The sequence below is a fragment of the Xenopus tropicalis genome, chromosome 8 (assembly GCF_000004195.4).
Source record: "Xenopus tropicalis strain Nigerian chromosome 8, UCB_Xtro_10.0, whole genome shotgun sequence".
NCBI lineage: Eukaryota > Metazoa > Chordata > Amphibia > Anura > Pipidae > Xenopus > Xenopus tropicalis.
In genome coordinates this window covers 101,511,582-101,533,940 of record NC_030684.2, presented here as the reverse complement: position 1 = coordinate 101,533,940, position 22,359 = coordinate 101,511,582, and the positions used below count along the sequence as shown (strand labels likewise).

Here is a 22,359-nt window from a genome sequence, read left to right as displayed (position 1 = left end):
CAGTAGTTGGGCAAGGCAAAATATGGAGAGCTACTGTGGGCATCTTAAGGGGCATGGATCTTTATTTCTATAGAGCTTTGGTGAATTCGGGCTGGTAGAAGGGCCCAAAACAGGTTGCTAAACATTTCTTGCCATATTCTTTTTTATGCTTTAGTTGCCCTTTAAGAGAATGTGTAAATTATGGCATGTTAAATTACTCTGGGCTTCATTTTACCTGCACAGTCTACTACTATTTCAGTTTTAAAAACCAATGTGCCTTTCTTATTCTTTTCTATGGCAGACCTGAGCTCTAACATATGTCCCAATTGTTAGAGGCAGTTCCAGAGACAACGTAACGTGAAGATTAATCAATCGGACATGGGCTTGTCAAATTATACCAGTACAAAATGATAAAAACGATTCAAAGTAGTTTGTATGGCTTATGGAAAAAATTTCATAAAAAGTTTTTTTTCTTTGCTGAGAAGAAAATGGGGATTGAGAGATATTTTTTGTTATGTCTTTAGAAATCCATATTATGTTCGCAGATGCTGTGGTTTTGGATTGTCTGAGTGGGGATTTTGTCAACAAACAATGGTAATTCATGTCAGCAATGATGATTATTTAAAGGCCTGTGGCTTTTTTTTAAGCAGTTTAGCAGGTTTAAGAGAGTCATTTGACCTGACGGGATCTTTCTGTCTGAAACATTTTTCAGACAGATTTTGCATTGGCTTGCTCTTCATTTGGCTCTGGTTCCCTCTTTGCCATATGAATAAAAATTTGTTTTTTTATTTAAAATTATGTTTTTAAATGAAAACAATAAACTAACTGTAGGGACCCATAGGGTTAAGCTCCCTATGGTGTTATCCCTTATCTTTTCCTTATCTGTGCTGTTATAGGGCAGAGCCCTCTACACTCAGATTACAGTTATTAAGCTACTCTTAATAGGTTTAGCCAGGTTGACCACTCCCCTTGGCAGACTATATAGTGTCTTGCACAAGGAAGTGTCTTCTCTCTGGCTGCGGTTGTCTCAGGCTTCACGTCATTGAGCCTGGAGGCATAAGGCCCCAGTAAAGAGAAACATCTTTATCTAAAGTCGGGGACAGGGCCCCGTGAACGAGGTAAAGCCAGAACAGTCAGTTTATATAATAGCACCCTCTAGAAGTGGTGAGAACAGTTAGCCTATTTAGAAAGGGCAGTTAATAGCCCCAACCAGGAGTTGTAAAAGGGTTTAGCCTACCCCGGCTCTGTTGTCGTTCTTTAGGGACCGGTTTATTAGACGCCAGGTACCAGGTTATGAGCTCTCCCCTGGACCACAGTCGGCCGGAACACTCCCTACTGAAAGGTCTTCATCTCAGGTATCAGGTAATCCTCTGTGCATCCTCCAAGTGGGATATTCTGTTCCTTCAGTGTCACATCTGCATTCTCCATTGTGACAATTCCTATACTGCTGTGTCTGTGAGTATAATCCCTGCTGCACTATTAAGTTGTGCCTTGTCCAATAAACTTGTACTATAGTTCATCAGCAAGAACCTTTCTGGCGTCCATTATTCTATCTGCACCACACAAGCTCTATCTAGTTGTAGTTCAACTACACCCTCAGCTCCATTAAATACCTCCCACATAGCGGAGGCCCACTCCTGTGTATTAAGGTCGCATATAACACATGCTCTATACCTATCACTAGCCTGGGTTTTGCCATATAAGCCAAACAAGTGTTACATAACTTTAGTACTATGTACTCTGTAAATGGAGTTGAATTCCTACAAGGAAATATATTCAAGTGGCAGTTATACAGTAAAAAATAACAGATATCTTTTAAATTCAACCTGCTGAAATCATAATTATGAAGAGCTGAGTGTTGTATTTATGTATTCTTTTACTCTAGACTTTTCCATAATTTACACCACGTGTAACACAATGTCAGTGCAACAAATGTGCATAAAGAGGTGGTGCAACTTTTTCCAAGCTACTACCACTTTTAATAACATAGTAGGTTCATTACTACATATATCAAAATGTTTTTACACAGCTTGGTAAATATGCCATCAGTATTAATATCAAAATTAAGTCTTGTATTTGCTCACTTGCTTATAAGGCATCCAAAGCCTTTTTGAAGCCCAGTGTTCCTTCTCCAGAATAAGAGCAAGATGTGGGTAACCAATCACAACTTTGCCTTCACGCAGGGAAACATATACAGCAGTATCCTTTCAGGTGTGCCCAGCTGCTGGTTGGCTGGCATCCTGGAATGCTGTGTATAATGCAAGGGCAAATACTGATTCTTGACACTATACCGTATATCCCTTTTAAGAGCTCTCCTCCTATGGATTCACAAACAAAAATGGTGCAAGGCCTATGGCCACTCAGCCAGTCATCCCATTAAACCAAGAAAATTAGCCCAAAAGCTACACAACAAAGCACAATGTTTAGTGGGATGTATAATTTATCATCCTTCCTTGGGTGTAAACAAGCCCAGTTTGGCCCGACTTTTTTCATGTTAACTTAGTTGCTCTTCTCTTTTTTTATTATATGCTATTTAGCTGCGCAGATTAACTTTTGCAAAGATCACATGGAAGAATGTCACATTCTGGATTAATTAATTTTTTTGCATAATTTGGTGCCATTGGAAAAATGTAGAGACATGGCTATTAATGCTATAGTCAATAATAAACAAATGCTTCAAGCAACTAAACATGAGTTGCTTGTAGCAGGAAAAATTGTTAGATGAGGAATCACAGTAATAAACATTTAATGTCCCTAAATGATAAAAAAAAAAATAATAAGACTTGTCTTGGAGTTAGGGAGCATAAAATATCCTGTATAGTTAAGTGAATTTTAAATACATTTCTTGTAATGCTATAGTCAGCAAAAATATACTGCACTGCATATAAGCTGGGCTTGGTCTGTTTGGCAGTATGGTCCTGGAATGCTAATAAAAGACTTGATTTGGACAAAGTGATGGTAATGCAATACACAGCACAGGTGCTGTTAATCTGCAGTTGCCCATAGTTTCTCAGAGAGTGATATCCTATAAGGGTGATTGTTTCTTGCTTTCTGGTGCTAAGCAAGATTTCCTTTGGCATTACACGCTCAATATTGCCGCTTGCCAACCATGCAGAGACAGGCAATCAAAATAGCCTATTAGTCATACCTATTGGTCTGTGCAACAAAATGCATTCATGGTCCAAGTGAAGCAACTGTTCTGAGGTCATCAGATGTGAGAAAGGAAAAAATAATTTGGGGAAAATACGTTGTATGCAAATGGAATAAAATAGCAGCTTAGTTCTCTTGTCTGAATGTGTTTTTAGATATCATAGTTATCACTTTCCTCCCAGAGACTTTGGCCATGTTGTTTTTATTCCGATTTTGACTTTTAGAGGTTTTTTCCTCCCGCAACTAAACTCACTTTTTAAAAAAGCACAAATGCCTACTCATTCATTAAAAAATCTGAATATAAAAAGCACGAACAAATAAAAACGCAGAAAGAATACAAAAACCTCAAAATCCTTGGTTTCATATGAATTTTAGTGCAATTACAAACAAAAAAAATACTTTAAACTTCCTAAAGCTTCAATTAAACAAAGATTTTACAGTTGCATGAGAACAACTCTCATTGATTTCTACATAACCTTTCCAACTTTTAGAGTTTTTCATGTTTTTAAATATCAAATTTTTTCATGGTTTAGAGTAATTATAAAAAGATTTTAGTTCTAAAACGTTTGACTCCTGGAAACAAAAAAAAATACAAACTTTAACAAATGGAACCCTGAGTGTTCAGTATTACATCTTCCTCAAACTTTGGGTCAGACTCCCCGGAGAAAGTTACATAGTAACATAGTAAGTTAGGTTTAAAAAAGTCACATACGCATCAAGTTCAACCTTAATGCCTATCTGCTAGTTGACCCAGAGGCAAAAAACTCCATCTGAAGCCTCTCTAATTTGCCAGAGTTGGAAAAAATTCCTTCCTGAGTCCAAGATGGCAATCGGACCTGTCCCTGGACCAATTTGTACTAAAAGCTAGCTCCCATAACCCTGTTTTTTCTCACCCGCTAAAAAGCCATCCAACCCCTTCTTGAAACTAACTAATGTATCAGCCAGTACGACTGGTTCAGGAAGAGAATTCCACAACTTCACAACTCTCACTGTAAAAATCCTTTCCAAATATTTAGACGGTCCTTCCTTTCTTCTAATCGGAATGGGTGCCCTTGTGTCAGTTTGGAAGGACCTACTGATAAATAAAGCATTAGAGAGGTTATTATATGAGCCCCTTATAATTGTCCGTTTCGTTGTCCTTATGGGGCCCTATCAGATTCAAATGCATTTGGAGAGCACTCCCTATACCTACAGCCTAATACATATGAATAATTAGGTTGTAACTAACAAAGTAGCACCAAAAGTTCCTAAAACTATAAAGAAATTGTGGAGAATCTTTACTGATGAACAATTTCAATCATTTCAAGTGCCAAAGCCCGGCTGCATCATCATCTTGGCACCTGGATATATACTCTTGTTTTCAATTTGTCTGTGGTTTAAGCCTGGGCAGCAGGTCGCCTTTCATACAGGACAACACCAGAGAAAGCTTTTTTTTAAGATATAGCTATTTCAGATTTTGGAGGAGCAAGCAAACCCACCCACACTTTAGTCATTTGAAAGGTATCTCACCCCAGGAATGATTAGTTCCTGTTGTACTGATTCATGCTGCTCCTTCACTTATCAACAGGACTCATATATATTCTTGTTTTCCTTCCATCTGTTTCTTGTTCTCTCTCCATCATGAATCAGTTAAATATTTATTAGTTAGAGGAATATAAAATCTGCTACTTTTATTAATAAAGCTCCAGCTGTGGTACATAAACATGAAGTATGCTTTTTCTTGTTTGTTATTATTATCTTGGATTTACTTTGAAGACAAGCCTTGTTTGCTTATTGTCATTCATTAGGCACTAGAATTGGCACATGAAAGTGCTATTTACAGTGCATTTCACATGCTTGTGCTTACTTTGGTGTATGGGGTGATCACATGCAAGGCTGTTCTGTACCTAACACCTAGTTAGGCACAGCAGTAAATGCAATACTGCCTATTGGTGCTAGCTGTTGTGCCAGCTGAATCATGCAAAAGTTAAAGGACATATAAATGAATACCCATGTTCTGTCCAATGCCAGTCCTTACAGGTATAAGCTGCATGTAATTTATTATGGGGCACAAAAATTTCTTCATGGCTATTATGGTGGGTGCAATTATGCTGTATTTCTGGCACCATTTTGGGTAAGAGACTCAGCTCATTATGCCAGATATTTACACTGGGCACTCCTTTAGCAAATGATTCCTCAGTTATTAAGCATGCTCTTGTTCCAGTGGAATTAAAATACCCATATGGGTTCATTTTACATAATTTAGTCAGAGCCATTCCAAGTGATGATGTATAGTATACATTTAAGGTTGGGTACAAATGCTGCAGACTATAGCCTCTTTTGTTTCAAAGGAATGCTAGCAGCTCTGTATGCAAAATACTCCCACTGCCTGCTTTAAACGCTGCCATTGTGTTTTTCCACTAATGACCGAATAATGTGTATGTTAAAGTGCATTCACCAAAGTTATAGATACTTCATGTAAAAACTGGTACTTTCAAACAGGACACGCTCAGAGTCTGTGTTTTAACATTTGTATTCCAAGAGATTTACTTACAGTATATTATTAAGGTAGTGTAATAAAGGGCACTAAGAAACAGGTAGAATGTGCTGGTCACCTGTTAAAAAACAAACATCTTATTGGCTGCTATGGGATACTGCTCCTGGGCAATCTTAGTGCCTTTCATTACATATAGGGGCTAAGCTGGCCATACACATTAAGATCCACTTGTTAAGCAAGGTCGCCAAAGGAGTGGATCTTCTCACAATATGCCACCGAAGATGGGGGACATCAGGCTAACTTCGGTTTTTAGTCAAGCTGAGACAAGTGAATCCGCTTACCTGCACTGTATGCCTGCACTAAAAACTACAGTAACCGACCTCTGATCCGCTCTGCTCTGTGTGCCCACACTCAGGTGCTTACTGTAGTTTTTAGTGCAGGCACACAGTGCATCGTGTGCAAGCTGATCCACTTCTCTCAGCCTAACTAAAAAATGTGGTTCTGAGAGAAGAGCATATACGCACAATGTGCCCTTGCCCTTAGCCTTAGTATTTACAGTACAGTCCTTGTTAGATATTTCTAATCTACGACACTCCTTTTCTATTGTTTTACCCTGTTGTATTTTAATAAACTAACTTTAGAAAAATGTATAGACCAAGAAAAGTTAAGAGTGTTTAAAATAATACTAGGTAGGTAAAACCTGTTTATTAAGAGCAGTGGGATGGCCAGACAAAATAAGAAACTGTTGTAGAGTTTAGACTGTGTGTTTAAAACCACTAAGTGACCCTATCAGTCTAGGACATGGACTGTAAAATGTTTGGACCTGATAGAAACACAATGTGACTCAATAATGCCAATATAGTTCTGACATTGACCTTGATCTCCTCTTATTCTTGTAATATGCCAGGGAGTACCAGTTAAACAAAATTCCGGAACTTTGCCACAGATAAAGGTACCCTGGCCTACATGAGCACATATAAATTTGACCTTTTGCAACAAAATAATGCTCAGCTGCAAGTAAGTTCATTATGCCAAAAGAAGGATCTGAGGGATATCAGTTTATCAGCTTGTTTGTTGGGAGTTTTATAGAGGGAGATTAAATCACATTTTGCACTGGATCAATGGACCTCTAGTCACCCACACACAGTGAGTGACTGAAAAGCCAGTTGCTTTCAAAACAGTTGCACTTCTGCAGTAAACTTTTTATTTTAATACACCAATAAATGTATCACAGAGACAAAGATGCTGTCCTGCGGGCATCCAAATCCCATTTAATAATGTATAATATCTTGTTTTTCTTTTGTAAAGCAATTGTTATTTGGTTGCTTGAGAAGCTGAAAGTAAATACATTTAACTTCTAGAGAATGATATTGCCATGATTTGTGGTTTCAATAGACCTTGCTCTGTTTTAACCTAGTGCCTGAGGATTTAGCATGGAAGTTCCCTATAGAGCTGAATGTGGACACAGTTCTGTAGGCATCCCATTGAGTAAGAATCTAGTGCTCAACTTGTATTTAATGAGTAGCTGATACTGAAACACAAAAATAAGCAAAGAAAGAATAAACTAGAGCACAAAAGTTTCGGATAGAAATTGGCTCAATCACAAAATGATCTCACTACTCAAATACTATTGGGAGGCTCCATTCGTATGAAGGTTATCTAGGAATGGCACATTCAGCTCAGCATTCATACTTTGCATAGTAGATTTTTGGTAAAAGCCTCTTTGGTAATTCTATATATCCTCTGTAAGAGGATGCACTGCTTAAAAAAAAGTTTTAAAAAATGTTCTAACAAATGAAATACCAATTCTAACATTAATATCAGGTGGAAAGACAGACAAACACATACGCTTGAGTCTACATAGAGAATATTCAATCATTGACATCAGTCACTGCCCCATTGAGGCTTAAACATACACACCAAAGACTGAGTTCATCAGGAGCTAATTAGCTCACCATTGTGCTTTAGACTGTAACCAGAGCTCCCAGAGGAATCCCATCCAAACACAAAGAGAACATGTTGTAGCTGCAAACAGACAATGTCCTGGTTGCAGTCTCAAAGAAGAGCCCAGGAGTTCAAGGCGGCAATGCTAACCCCTTATGTGCACTTGCTTGGCCTTTGATAAACAATAGCATCCATGACTACTGTGGCAACGTGGGACGTACATCTACAGACTGTGCAATGTAGGAAATTATTAGACAAAAGATTTCCATGAAGACATGTTATCAAACATAAGAGTTAGAGGGAGTAATGTATCAGATAACTGGTGGCAGGAAACAGACTGTAGCTAAAGATGCCTTTCCCATACTAATGATCTTCTTTATATTATAGCTAGTTGAATTACATTGTCACTGGCAGATTTACCAAACAGTTTATGTACCAGTCTTATAAATGAATTTGCTGTGATCCTTTAGAAAGTTTTTCAAAATTGGGCTAAGAAAAATAGCAATACTCTTGTTTCTGTTTACTAAGTATAAACCTTTAATGGCTTGTTTTTAAAAATAGTGACAAACTAAATGTCAACAGCCTTAAAGGAAAACTAAACCAACAGAGTAAATACTTAACAAACAGATCATATCATATTAAAGGTCCCCAAGCGAGCGGATCTTTACCCGATATCCCCACCTACGGGTGGGCGATATCGGGTAGAAAGTAACTTGAAAAAAAAATAATCCGATCGTTTGGCCCTGGGGCCAAATGATCGGATTACATTTGTGGCTATGGGGCAGTCGGTTCGGGGACCGCATCAACGAGCCGATGTGGTCCCCGATCCGACCAGATTTTCTAACCTGGCCGATCGAGATCTGGCCAATTTCAGGCCAGATATCGGTCGGCCAGGCCGCTCTGTTCTGCCCATACACGGGCCGATTAGCTGCCGAATCGGTCCAAAGGACCGATATCGGCAGCTATAGTCGGCCCGTGTATGGGGACCTTAAGTGACCTCTATGGGATTGTTTTGCATCCAATAAGGATTAATTATATCTTAGTTGGGGTTAATTACAAGGTACTGTTTTATTACTTCAGAGAAAAAGGAAATGAGTTTTAAAATTCTGAATTATTTGATTAAAATGGAGTCTATGGGAGACGGGCTTTCCGTAATTCGGAGCTTTCTGGATAATGGGTTTCCGGATAAGGGATCCATTACCTGTACTAAAAAAGTATATTTTTATGAAGATGAATTATTTAGATAAAGCAGGGTTTTACATATGAGGTATTTTATGCAGTATATTTTTATAGAGATCTACATTGTTCAGGAGTTTAGTTTTCCTTTAATATTATCATGCACAATTTCTATTCCAACTGTACAGCTGTCGGTATCCACCGTATGCCCTTGGCATTTAGGAGATGCAGTTGTGGTGCTCGTCAAAGCCAAAGGAATTTAAAAAAATATGTAATAACCTAATAGGTTTAATTCTCAAAGCAGAAAGGCAATGGGTACAGTCTCAGACTAGATGTGAAGAAGATATGAGAATATCTGGCACATACAAAACATTTAGCAATGACAGGCAACTGGGGGACTCGCGTTGTCCATGCCAGCTTTAGATAATGTTAAATTAAATACGCAGAACTCTGTAGGTAAAAGAGCAGGCAGGCCAGCTAAGCCAGTTGGGGATTGTCTGCCATCACATTCTGTGTTTCTGCTTCCCACTGTTTTTTCAACAACACTGTTATGGCTGGAACAACTAGGGACAGAGCTATCACTCCCTGTGCTTGCACAATCACAGAAACATGTGCTTCCTGCATGATATGTGAAACTGAGCTTCTCCGCTTACAGGAGCATAGTGTCTTCATTGTGTGCCTAATCCCCACCCATAAAAAGCTAGAAGTTCATCATCTATTTCACACATCTATCCATTTCATTCCACGGGAAAATCCTACTGTGTCCAATTTTTTTTTTAATTTTGTATTGCTGGACAAACAGAAATGTTTTACATGAGAGTTGTTTAATGTGGAGGTCAAGGACCACACAGATCCTGCTCTCTTGAAACAGTCCAAACATCACTTGCAAATATCTTTCTCACGGTACTTTAGGCAAACGTAATCTAACCACTACTTTTGAAGTTTAGGGCATGTATGTTTCTGGTGCATAAATTAAAATTAATTTCAGTGTTGTGTCCAGTATTTTAGCTTTATGGTGCTTCTGGGTAAAGAGATTTTTCTCTACAGTTTTTGTTCATACAGTAAGATACAGTATATGAGAAATAAAAATCAGTGCAGCCTTAGCATGTAGTTAGCATGCACATTACATTCGCCACCAAAGTGACAATGTAATTTATTGTTTTGCACTACATGTTATTGACACAAACCAATATATAGTGCGACACAATAGGTGAGAGCTCTAGTGCAAGCAAATAAAATGGGCTCCACATGTAAAATTTAAACAGAATGTATGAAAAATTAAATGACTTCACCAAGGTTTCTCTTTATTCATAGCAGTTATCCTGTCATCCACGACAACCTAAGTTTTCCTTTTTTTCCTACACTCTCTCCTTTATAGATTCTGCCCCTATCCACACACACTACTGAATCAACTCTCTCACTTCCTCTTCCTTTTCCCCTTTCCAAACCTACAACAACTTTATTATGCCATACACTTTGCATTATTACTAACATTAACATTAACTTTTAACAGGTCCATTATACACAAGTCTCAAAATGACTGCTCTAGTACTGTATAGCTATTTAGAATGGATGCTTTTATAAAATGTACAGGGTAGAAAAGCCCTTGGGTTTCTAAATAGTTTCAAGGAAAATATGTAATACTATACTTTTGTAAAGAACATGCAATTAAAATTGGCATAGTCAATGTCTGTCTAATCTGACATCCTATTAAACCTTGATCACAGAGATTACTGATCACTCTACCCAAATGGAATTTACAGCCTATGGTCTCTACCATACACATGAGCTAATTAACCTGCTTTTATGATTTGATTCATGTTCTGTGTACACTGTATAAAAAGATGGCTTAAATGGCTTCCTAAAGAGATAGAAGAGAGAAAGACCCACAAGCCATACATTAACAAATAAAGGGATGAAAACAAAATGAAGCATGCCTTTGTGAACTTTAGCAAAAAACAAGTAAGTGGATCCTTGACCAAATGAAACCTAACTAAATACTTAAAACAGGATTGGTCAGATTAATGGTGTCTTTTTTAAACATATTAAGCCAGATTAAATTTGATGAGAAGAACCTATCTCTAAATTCAGTTACAGATTTCTTTATAGACTTGTATGGAATTTTAATGACAAATGTTTCATAACCAATTGAATTTAGCACATTTTAAGGAGACCCAATTCATTGTAGAAGGTTATGTTTAGAAGGAAAAGAGAAAAAGCAATAGGACAGATTAATTAAATCACAACAACTTTTAACATGTCATTGAGATGACTTAGGAGCCCAGCAGATGATTTCTGTAAGAGCAATGTAAATAGTCATAGCCCTAGTGAACTTGATGGTACTTAACAATCATATAGTAGTGATTATACGTAATAGCCTGTACATAAATAGGTTATATTTTTACCTTTTAAAAGGGTAAAAAGTTTTACAAAAAATGATGTATGAATGCTTGTCTGCCATGGCAAATATCAGATCCAATGCAAGTAAAGAGTGTGAGTATTTACAGTACATGTACAGCACATGCTGTTCTGTAATATTCATACATATGAACTCACGCTCTAAAATCTGCTGGGCAGGAAACTCTTTCTCCTGTGATTTCTAATACCTGGCACATGAAATCATGTACTAAAATACCAATAGCTTAAGCACACCCATTTCCTTTCCTTTTAAGATAAACTTGGTGCTTGCTCTAGAGGGTCAGCTACCTCACAAACAATTCACCAAGAATATAGAACCAGTACATAAGAGCGGGTTTACCCCCACTTTTGATTACTCTGTTGTGCTGATTCTATATTCTAGGTGAGTTATGTAATAAAAAATACTTTATTTGGCCAGGTGAGGTAACCCAGAGCAACAAGTTAACATTTAATGGTCACTGTTTGCTATGGGTTACTTCACTTAAGCAGATATAGTGCCTGTTATTAGAAATTGGAGCCAATTTTTGTTTTATATGTTTGGGCTGTTAATGTACAGTAAAAATGTACAGCACTGCATATATTAGTAGTAGTAGTATGTAAATAATGACATATACACATGCATGCTACAGTATATGACCAGTACTGTTGCATTCATTGTCTTGCAGATAATGTCTTCTAGACTGTAGCAACTAGTACATTGATAGTTATTTTTACAAGGAGTCAAAGTAATTAGTTTAGTAAATTCATGAAGGTCAGAAGTCACTCTTTGTCGCACATATGTTTGGGCTGTTAATGTACAGTAAAAATGAACAGCACTGCATATATTAGTAGTAGTAGTATGTAAGTAATGACATATACACATGCATGCTATATGACCAGTACTGTTGCATTCATTGTCTTGCAACTAATGTCTTCTAGACTGTAGCAACTAGTACATTGATAGTTATTTTTACAAGGAGTCATGTGTTAAAGTAATTAGTTTAGTAAATTCATGAAGGTCAGAAGTCACTCTTTGTCGCACACGGATTGAGGTGTATTGTTTCCTGTAAGTTATACTCAACATAGGAACAGTTGTGCTTTCACCATTTGGAAGTTTGTGCTCTCACTTTAATAACTATTGCCTATTTCCTTATTTTGATAAGCTGCAGCCCTCTTGCATACTGCAGGAAACAATAATTTTCAATGGAGTTTTGTTCAAAGTTTCTTGTGGCTTTTCAATTAACCTAGCACATGAACAGAAAACAGAGGCATTATGTGCTGAATACCAGGAACAACAGGTTGCATTTTTGGTCCCCTTGATACATTTATTGATATGGTTTGGTATATGGTTAGAGAATTTAGCAACAGAAAATATTTCATATATGCTCCATTGTTATATCTGTCCAGTAATTAGAGCACAACTTGTATTCTGTTATTTACCTTGTGGGTGTGTAAAGACTGGCTAATACATAGGAATGACACTGACAGATTTTGCCAAGAATATAAAAAAAATATCTAAATGAAGTAACAGTTATACTCTAGTAGGGCACTTGGGGCCAACCAAGGAAAGGAAGTAAAAAAAAGTGGCATAAAGGTTCAGATTTTAGTTTTCTTCCGACAAAAGTTTGGATATCGGTCGTACTAACATTCAGACTGACAATGTAGGATAAAGCCCTTTAATACATATTGGAGGATGTTGTGAACATGAAATAGTTGGCAGACACCAGGGACTTCCATCATATTGTCCAATACACAATACATGCACAGATTTGTGTATCATCGGCATGGTACGAAAATTATCACAACAATAATCTGCAGCCCACACACGGCCTAAAATCATGTGAAACTAGGTTCCCTACGATTTGATTAGTACGTGTATAGCCAGCTTATATGTTGCACAAACCCACTTAGAGTAGCACAGAATGAACTAGCAAGAAAGGACTAAAATGGTACTTTTATGAATAAAGAGTTAAAGTGTGTGGATAAAAACATGATGCCTTTTTATGGGTATGATGATGCCCCATCCTGATGGGATTGGATAGTCATTTTCAATGGATAAATGCATGTAAATTAAAGAATTGAAAGGATGGCTGTGGATATGGACTGATAAGCCATGCCTGTACCTTAGCTATCATGCATATCATGAAATTATCCTGCTTCTGCATCACAGATGCTCCCACTGCAAAGAATAGAGATACAAGCAACTTACTATCCAAAGGTGCCACTAAGGGGCACATTTACTAATCCACGAACGTCCAAAAAGCGTCCGAATGCATTTTTTTCGTAATGATCGATATTTTGCGACTTTTTCGCTTATTGTCGCGAATTTTTCGAGCGCTCAATACGAAAAAGTCGCGACAATTCGCGAAAGTCTTAATGGCTATGCAAAAGTCGCAACAATTCACAAAAGTCTTAATGGCTATGCAAAAGTCGCGACAATTCACGAAAGTCATAATGGCTATGAAAAAGTCGCGACAATTCGCGCAAGTCGTAACGGCTACGAAAAAGTCGCGACGGTGACGAAAAAATCGCAAAAATACGAAAAAGTCGCAAAATGTTTGTTTCCAATCCGATTTTTTCCCATTCGGGATTCGGATTCATGGATTAGTAAATCAGCCCCTAAGTGTATTGATTAAAAATGTTCCCTGATTTAAAAACGGGCAGATTCAGTTAGTGCCTAAAGGGCATCTTTAAAAAGAAACTCATTAGGGCTGAGGGAAAGTGTCAGACTTGTTAGCGCCACTCATTAGTATAATTACTCCACAACATGCAATCAATGTGAACTCTAATTAGCATGTACATTGGTAAATTACGCATCAGTTGTGTTCATGGATGAAGCTAGAAACCACACTAGCCTGTAATATCAGGCATCTACTAAAGGTAGGCTCCCATGTATATGTATTCCCTAAAGTTTGCACTTTATTAAAAAAAGTGCAAGTGGTTTTAAGGGAGTGTGTATAGATGTATAGGGAGTGTGTTTTTGTGAAAAGCATGTAAAAAAGTGGTGCTGCAGCACTTGAAATTCCTCCCTATTATCTCTGGAGGAGGTAGCACTGATTTTCATGTTGTTCTGGAAACTTTAGATAAGACTCTCCTACTTACGACAAGGGGATTTCCATGAAATAAATCAGCGCAGTGGGAATTCCTGGCAATACTAAATGAGAATGTCTTCCTTTATATCAGCTTACGATTACTTTCTGTATTGTCATATGCTTAGATATTTATCACCATAAAACCCTCTCAATAGCTACATATTCCCTTTTATCTTGTTCTGCTGAATTCTCTTAAGCCTGTTTATTTATTGTGTTGAAGGGATAGTGGAAACAGCCAGGACAGAAAGTATTATATACAACATCTGAGAAATGCATTCATGTATCTATGATCTGCCTACAGACCAGCACTTTCTGCTCCACTACTCAGAAGAGAAAGGATTGATGCAAACCCTTTTTGTATGAGTTTATTTTTGAAAGCAATAGCAGTGAGACCAGCATGCATAGTATATGCAGCGTATATGTTTATAGCAAGAAAGGAAGGAAAACAAGCAGCTTTTAGAATAAGAGAAATGTACTTTTTAAAATGGAAAAACAATGGCATGAATATTTTCCAGGGCAGATATTAAGTCAAAAAGGGGAGAACAGGACAGGCACCAGGCACTACAGGAGGGCAAGTATCCCAATATTAGAGAAATCCACTTAACGTAATGTAGTTTGTGATGTTCAAGACATCTATGGCAGTTGGTTAGGTGCCAGGCACCTCTGCCTTTAAGTGTACAAAGCCCTGTTTGTATAGGTACAAAGCAAGTTCCAAACCACTCTGTGACTAAACTGATACACTTGCTGTGTCGCCTATTGAGTGAGCACTTGCTTTTTAAAAGGAACAAAATGGGTAAAAGTATTTCTGCCCCCCCCCCCATGCCACTAGAGCTCCAAGGTTAATCCAAAATATGACAGTAACTGGCTTTTTTATTGTAAGATCATAGGTAAATGTTTACCCCAGCCCAGTACCCTTAAGTCCTAATTTTGCTTGCAACACTTTAATTGCACAACTAATGTTTGGTTACATTAGCTAAATGGGTTTAAAATACATAATTTAAATGGGAATGTATGAATGAAGACGTTAGGTACTAAGTAAATAGCCAGGAGAGAGTTAGGTGACCAGAAGATATAGCATTAATGCAGACTACATGTACTAGGTAAATAGGAAGCTGAAGAGAGAGCATGTTAGAGAACTATGTTGGTGCATGGTTGTAAAAAAAAGGCTAAAAAGAGGTTACACTGTACCAGGTGTGAAAGTTGGATAGTAATTCCCAATAGCTGCTACTCGCATGAATAGGTGCCATGGGTCTCCCAGTTTATGCAATTAGTAATCAAAAGATTTCAAACACTGAGCTAAGGCTATATGAAGGTGATATAGAGAAAAAGTGTTGGCTGTTCATCAGCATTCCAAAACACTCATTATTCTGTAAGCAGAGTGTGTGTTATAAATAAAGTATAGGTATCCTTAGTTCTGCTCCTTGTGGCTGCTGCCAGGAAACAGCTGTTTGGCTTGTGGGCAATAAAGATACTGTGTGGCTGAGCACATAAGAACCTATAATATGTGTCATAAATTCTTAAGCATTAAGGTGGAAGTGTTTAATGAGATTTTGTTTAAAGTCTATCTGCAATTCAATGGAGATTGGTGAAAGAACTGTGAGCTACACTTACTGACCAGCTATATATAACCCTGTTGTTGAGCTGGTAGCTCGGTCGTTGTAAACCAAACATACTAGGTCGATGTCAGGTAAACAAACAGTAAAAGTGATAAATATGTGTTTTTTTACAATTGTAACACTTTCCTATTCTTAAAAGTACAACGTTGTTGGGCCTGTATTGGGAAAACTTTTCATAGTATGGCATTTCATGTAGGATAACTTGGCCTTTCTTGACTTTATTTTCAATGCAGGCTTAGTAACAGGTGACATTTGGGGCTTTGGGGAGGTTGACATCCTAGTATTATATATTTGGACTGCCTTCAAGGTACACTCTCTTTTAGTTTTTTTTTGTTTTCATTTTTTTAAATGTAAGCATTCAACTTAACAAAAGACATTTAGTTACCAGTTTACAACCCATGAGGCTAAATGCACGAGATTTCTGTAATTGCTTGAGCAACTAGCATAGCAAGAAATTATTCAGAGAGCTCGTAGCATTGTCCATGCAAAAGAAGTCTGTGGTCATTGAAACCCCTTACACAGGGTTCACATAATTCTGCCAAAGTATGAAAACTATGAAACCAATATTTAGAAACATCTTAAATGTTCCCTTAATATATGGACAATTTGCAATTTATGTTTACATTTCCCATAAAGGAGGACTAGAAATCTTGTCAGACGCAAGTAAACTCATGTTGCAGTATGCATTACCCAAGGCTATTTGCAGCTGTCTCCTATCCATTGCCTACCAGAGGCACCTGCAAAAGAAATGACAGAGACTGTAATCCTCAAGATACTTGAAACCACAAGCATAGGAAAACTGCCATGTGGGACCAGTTTTTTTCTTTTTTGTATCTCCCAAATCTCTGTCAGCACAGTGCTCCTCCAGGGAAACAGCTAGTTCTGTACTCGCAGATGCAACCTTTAACGTTATATGAGATTGTTTATCCTTGGAGTTTATTATTACACAGCAGTTCAGCATTTTTTTGATCCACAGTTCTATTTTTTCTAACTGCTCCCTAAATGTACTGAGATCTAGCTGACGCCCCGTCACAGGCAGTAGTTTGCTATTTCATCCAAACTGGCAAAGCAGCATTTCACAGTCTTTCATTTTTCCAGTGTTTCACGCAAGTTATATACCATGCATAAAAGCTTCTTTCCTTCCCAGCCGTCATTAATCTGTCTCAGTTAGCTGATCCAAATAACACACTTGACCATATGGCTTTTGTTATTATAGCATTCTTGCAGCAGCAGTAAAACAGAAAATAATTATATAATTATCATTCAAATTAAGTGTATTTATGCTGCCATTTTTTATGGGTAATTTTAAAGAGGGCTAAATTTATATTTTTCATGCACAGAAAGGAATAGAAACAAAACAAGAAATCCTCTACACTACAAAATTGTATATATATATATAATAGAAGTTTAAGACATTCTGTGCATGAAAAATGCCTTCCCTTTTAAACAAAACAGGCATAGTTTGACCATATATTGCAATATATTCAAGCTGGCCAACTACGTCACAGTCATTGCTGGTTGAAAGGAATGTGCAGACTAGATTGTCTTTGGTTGGCCAGAAGAGCAATAGAAACCTGCAATACATTACTTGGAAACTTGCTCCACTCTGCTCTTTCTGTAGCAAATAGTTCTGCTGGAGATAAGTGAAATATCAATCTCTATTAGATGCTGGTAGATTCCTACACAGCAGCTGTGAATGTCATTGGCAGAACTTGAACTGAAAATGTATATTAAACTGGTATAGGGGATATATTTCACTGCACCCAGGACCTGAGGTATAAAAGGGCTTCAAACGACTTGACAGACATGGATATGACAGACATGGGTTGGAACAAGAAATGGTGGTTATTATGTGCATTCATGTTTGGGGCAGCAGTGTTCCAGCATATGAAGACTAATGATATTTGAATCTCTGCCAAATTTTTGGAATAGTTAGAAAAAAGGGCAGGTGATCTTGCACAAAAAACAGGGGATTGTTCTAATTAATTCCATCAGCATGTTGGTCTGTGTTTGATTTGACTACATTACTTATTAAGTTTTGTGTACTAAAGACTGCCAGATGTTATGGAAGGATTAATGTTCAAACTCTGTACTTGCACATCCATGAATTACAAAAGACAATATAACACAGCATTATTAGGTCTAAAGAGGACTAATAGGTTCCATTTAACATAGGGGATTCCATTGAATGTGGGAGCAGAACTATAGACATTCAGTGCTTCATTTACTACAAGCTGTCAAGGTGAAAAGTGCAAAAATTATACAGATAAGTCCTGATTTTTGTCTCTGAATTTCAGCATTCTGTGTAGTTTGGCGGAAATAGTGGCTCTAAAAAACTTTTTCTTTGGGGACTACAACACTGAAGGAAGCCAAAGAGAAAACAATCCAGATCTTCTGTGCATAAATTATCAAGGTTCCCTTTCATAACCAGGATTAAACTACTTTTGGGTCATCTATTCTATGTCTGTATTCTTTATATGACACAGGGCCCAGTTTAAAGCTTTTTTTCCTCTATTAGCCAATCAACAACCTCAACTGTGCTGTGAAGCGAGCCTCCTAAAGCACCTTTCCTGGCAAAACCTGACCTGTGAAGGAAAAAAACAAAACCTGTCTTTGAGTAAACTGGTGAATGTAATCTGGCCATAAGTAACATGTTGTACCATGGGTGATAACTTTTTGGATTTCTGTTACTTACGTTTAATACATTGCCATTAAGTAGTGATATCAAATAATTGTCAAAGAGGTCCATAATTCAAATGGCTTGCACCTTTACTTTATGCTAACAGGTCAAGATAATTCCCAGTGACAGGCATCTTTGGCAGGAAATACATATGTTTTATTTATAGTAACCATTCACTTAAAGGGGAACTCGGCTTCCAAACCTAAATTTGTTAAAAAGCCCCACACAACACAGAAAACTATAATATAAATATCACTGTAATCTGTTCCTTCAAAAGTATGAATAAATACTATATACTATCTACTGTTACATTTTTTATTTATTTATTTATTTATTTTTAGTCTCAAAATAGCCAGATCAGCAGGAGAACAGGGGGCAGGGGGCAGCCTTATGTAACTGTTCCAAACCATATTGTTACATTAAAAATCATGAAAAGGCTGCATAGTATTTAATTGATGTATATTGCAAAGTTACTAAAATTATGTTTACTTTACACACAGCTTAAGTTGTGTTTGGGTGGACTTACCCTTTAAGTACAAATTCAATATGGAATGGACAGTGATTGTTTGCAGCTGTCTCAACTGTAGTCTGTGATAATTCTGTGATGGTTCCTCAAGAAGATAATTGCAAAAAGGTGGGAAAACATCTCACAACACGAGAGCTGTAATATGTGATATGCATTAAAAAAGCAAACCAAAATACACAGTGAGATCTGCTGATCTGTTAAGCTCATGGCACATGGGAGATTTTCTCCACTGGTGTAAAGTCATTGACAATAATAGAAATCTTGTGGTACCAGTGGTGTTATCCCGATTTCCATGATAGACAATGGCAGGTGTCACTACCAGACACAGGCTTTTTTTCTTTAACGCAAAGAGCTGGGGGAGAAACCAGTACATGTTCCTTAGCGTTCCTCTGTGGGAGGTTATTGTGGTGCCCATGACTTCATATTGTAAGTTATAGATGCAGAAACAGGAAAGAATCTACTGCTTCTGTGAGCACTATCTCTACAGGTAATAATGTGAGGACCAAGCATGGCAGCCAGTGTCAGACTGGCCCACCAGGATATCAGGAAAACTCCCAGTGGGCCCAGTTGTCGGTGGCCCTCCTGCTCCTTAACCTCTTGGCCTACTTCATGGTCAGTCTCTATTTCAGAATGGGAACAAATAGGAAAAATAGATGCTAGCATGTGAATAAAAATAATAGGAGAATAAAGATGTTGAGTGAGGAAAGGGGGAACAATATTTTAGAGAGTGGTCCCATGGTCTAAGATTTTCTGGTGGGCCCCTGGGGTTCCAGTCCAACACTGATGGCAGCTATGGCTTCTAGCTACACTTATGATGTTGCTTCAAGATTTTTATCTCTAGTTGCACTTTAAGTAATGACTGATTAGCTCCTTAATCCATAGATCTATTCTTTTAGCAAAACTATGAATATTTAATTTGAACCATATCATTGCTGCACACAGTTGATTTTTTTTAAAGGTGTTTGTCATAATTAAAAAACACACAGAAACTCACATAACCTTTGTTATTTATGAATGGTTTGTGTGGATCAAACAAATCAGTCTTCATAGAATCCCCAGGATTGTTTATATTGGCAAACTCTCTGCTTTTGTAGGCCAACAACATGGAGTGCTGATTGAATCTCAGTCATATAAACACGCCCAAGGCAAAACAATTGCTTAAGAGCACTTCCCTCAACAATAAATCTATCAAGTGAAGTGATGGTATCTAAGCACAAGTGACATCATGGCAAAATGTTATGAATGAGAGTGGAAATGTCAAATCAACAAAGCTTATGGAAAATCTTACAACCTATTCTGCAAGGTACCTTATATTGCTCAAACAATGATGTCTTATTTTAAATACACTGTTATTTAGTAGAATGATTCACAGATGGTAGATAATTCTCAAGGTGAATATTTTGGGTTTTTTAGTTTTACTTTTTTTGGGTGGTGGATGTCAGAGAAACGGATAGTAATTTGCCCACATGCAGTAAATTTGTAGCTGTTCCTGTTCATAGAACTGTGTTACAGCCATAAATTTGTGCAAACAATGTACTTAGGGGCAGCGATTAATGTGCACCACAGAACAATACCCACATTCTATTCACTACTAAGGGATTTTTAGAAGTGTATTTATCAAATGGCGAACTCTCACATTCACCCACTGTTAAATACATTTCTAAAAATCCCATAGGATTGAATAGAAAATGGCTGAATTTTTCTGTGGTGCACTTAAATCTCACATTTTGATAGATCTGCTCCTATGTAAAATCCATGAATGCAGGTTCAGATTCCATGCATGGTTTTCATGTGTATTAAACTATACACAACTCTTCACACCAACTAGAACCATCCATGGATTTTCGTTAAATATTGGATGAACAGATATTTCTAAAGTTATCTATTTTTGAAGTTTTTATTTTAATCAATAATTAAAAAGTACATATGGATGAGGAATGTGTAGTCGAAGATTATTTGAGAGAGATTTTTATTTTATATAACTGTTCAGTACCATCTTTGAACATGCATTTGAAATACTCAATCTGGCTAAAAGAATGTATTTGGATAAGAACTCAATTCCTGGAATTTACTGTATTGAATTAATGTTATATAAACGTTTTTGTGGGTTTGTAACAAATCACTCATATTTTGAGTCAAACATTGAGCATTGGGTTTCGGTAAATGTCTGAAACCATGGAGCAAGAAACAAACTATTTCATCTGGGTGCAAAGCTGTGTTCTAAAATTCATGGGCAGTATATATGGCACTCTAGTCTTTGTTCAATAAACATGGGTGCTTGTACTGAAATGATAGACATACTGAAACATAATTGCGTAGCACAGGCAGCACACACAAATGAGATTATAATGAAGAGGGATTAATCTTTTTTGTAAATTACAGTTTCCACTGCATTCTGCCATTAGTCTGGGGTGGACACTTGGTATTGCACTAAGAACAATACCAGGGTATGGACTAAGAAAATCATACCTCACACTGGAGTTATCAGTAACAAAAGCAGACATGGGGGAATCAGTCAGGTGGTAGTAGACGCTGCCCTTTTTCTCAGATAAAAGATATAAAAGGTATATAAGCATCATTTGCCTCAGTAGAGTAAAAAACTTGCAGTCCAACTAACTGGGAGCTCTGCCCTTTTAAAATGGGATTAAAAATCTGGTGCTCCATGCAGAGAGTAGTGTCTGCAAACACAGCCCAGCCCTGTCAGGCAGGTGGTAGGTACAGGGCTCTGATGTGGGCTGCTCCTGCTATTGCTCTTTAATTTGCTTGTGTGAATGATGCATAAGTTATGGGTGGATGGGGGTGTGGGCAGGGGGCGCCTGCATGTCTCCACCTGCCCCTTTAGAATTGAGCACGGCTTAATGCAGGCCACACTCAATTCTAAGCACGGTCCGCAGGTTTCAGCACTTTGTAATGGAGTGCAAAGGCCTGCAGCTATTTGCACAATGATTCAATTATAGCCCTTTTTTATACTTTGCACACTGCTTTCCAAGCAGCCCTAAGAATTTCAAAATCTTATAGAATTTACTCGTTTATCCAAAATGTCTCCTTACTTTACACATTAAGGGTCCATTTATCAATTGAGTCAGAATACTAAAAATTAGTATTTTTCTAACTTTTAGAACTGTGCAATCGTATTGTAGCAGCGAGTACAAAATTTTCATTATTCATTCAAGCTTCGGTATTGTGACTTTCCTTGGGCCAGGTTGGAGCTGCAGAGTGTCATTGAGTCCTATGGGAGGCTTCCAAAAACATGCACTGAAGGTTCAAAGGAAAGGTTCAGAAAGTTTTTTGCGCCTTTTACGATCTTTCAGATATAAAAAGTT

At 37.5% G+C, this 22,359-nt stretch overlaps 1 protein-coding gene across 2 annotated transcripts in view; it reads left to right on the top strand.

Moving 5' to 3' along the window:
- The window catches only part of rhoj (ras homolog family member J), a 57,531-nt gene that overhangs the window by 11,668 nt on the left and 23,504 nt on the right, over positions 1–22,359 (top strand). Inside the window, exon 2 of one of the 2 annotated variants that reach the window (XM_004917207.2) lies at positions 20,131–20,339. The exons of the other annotated variant lie outside the window; for it this stretch is intronic. Coding sequence (XP_004917264.2) covers positions 20,279–20,339 — 61 coding nt within the window. The 5' untranslated portion in view covers positions 20,131–20,278. The remainder of the gene's footprint in view (positions 1–20,130; positions 20,340–22,359) is intronic. 2 annotated transcript variants of the gene reach the window in all.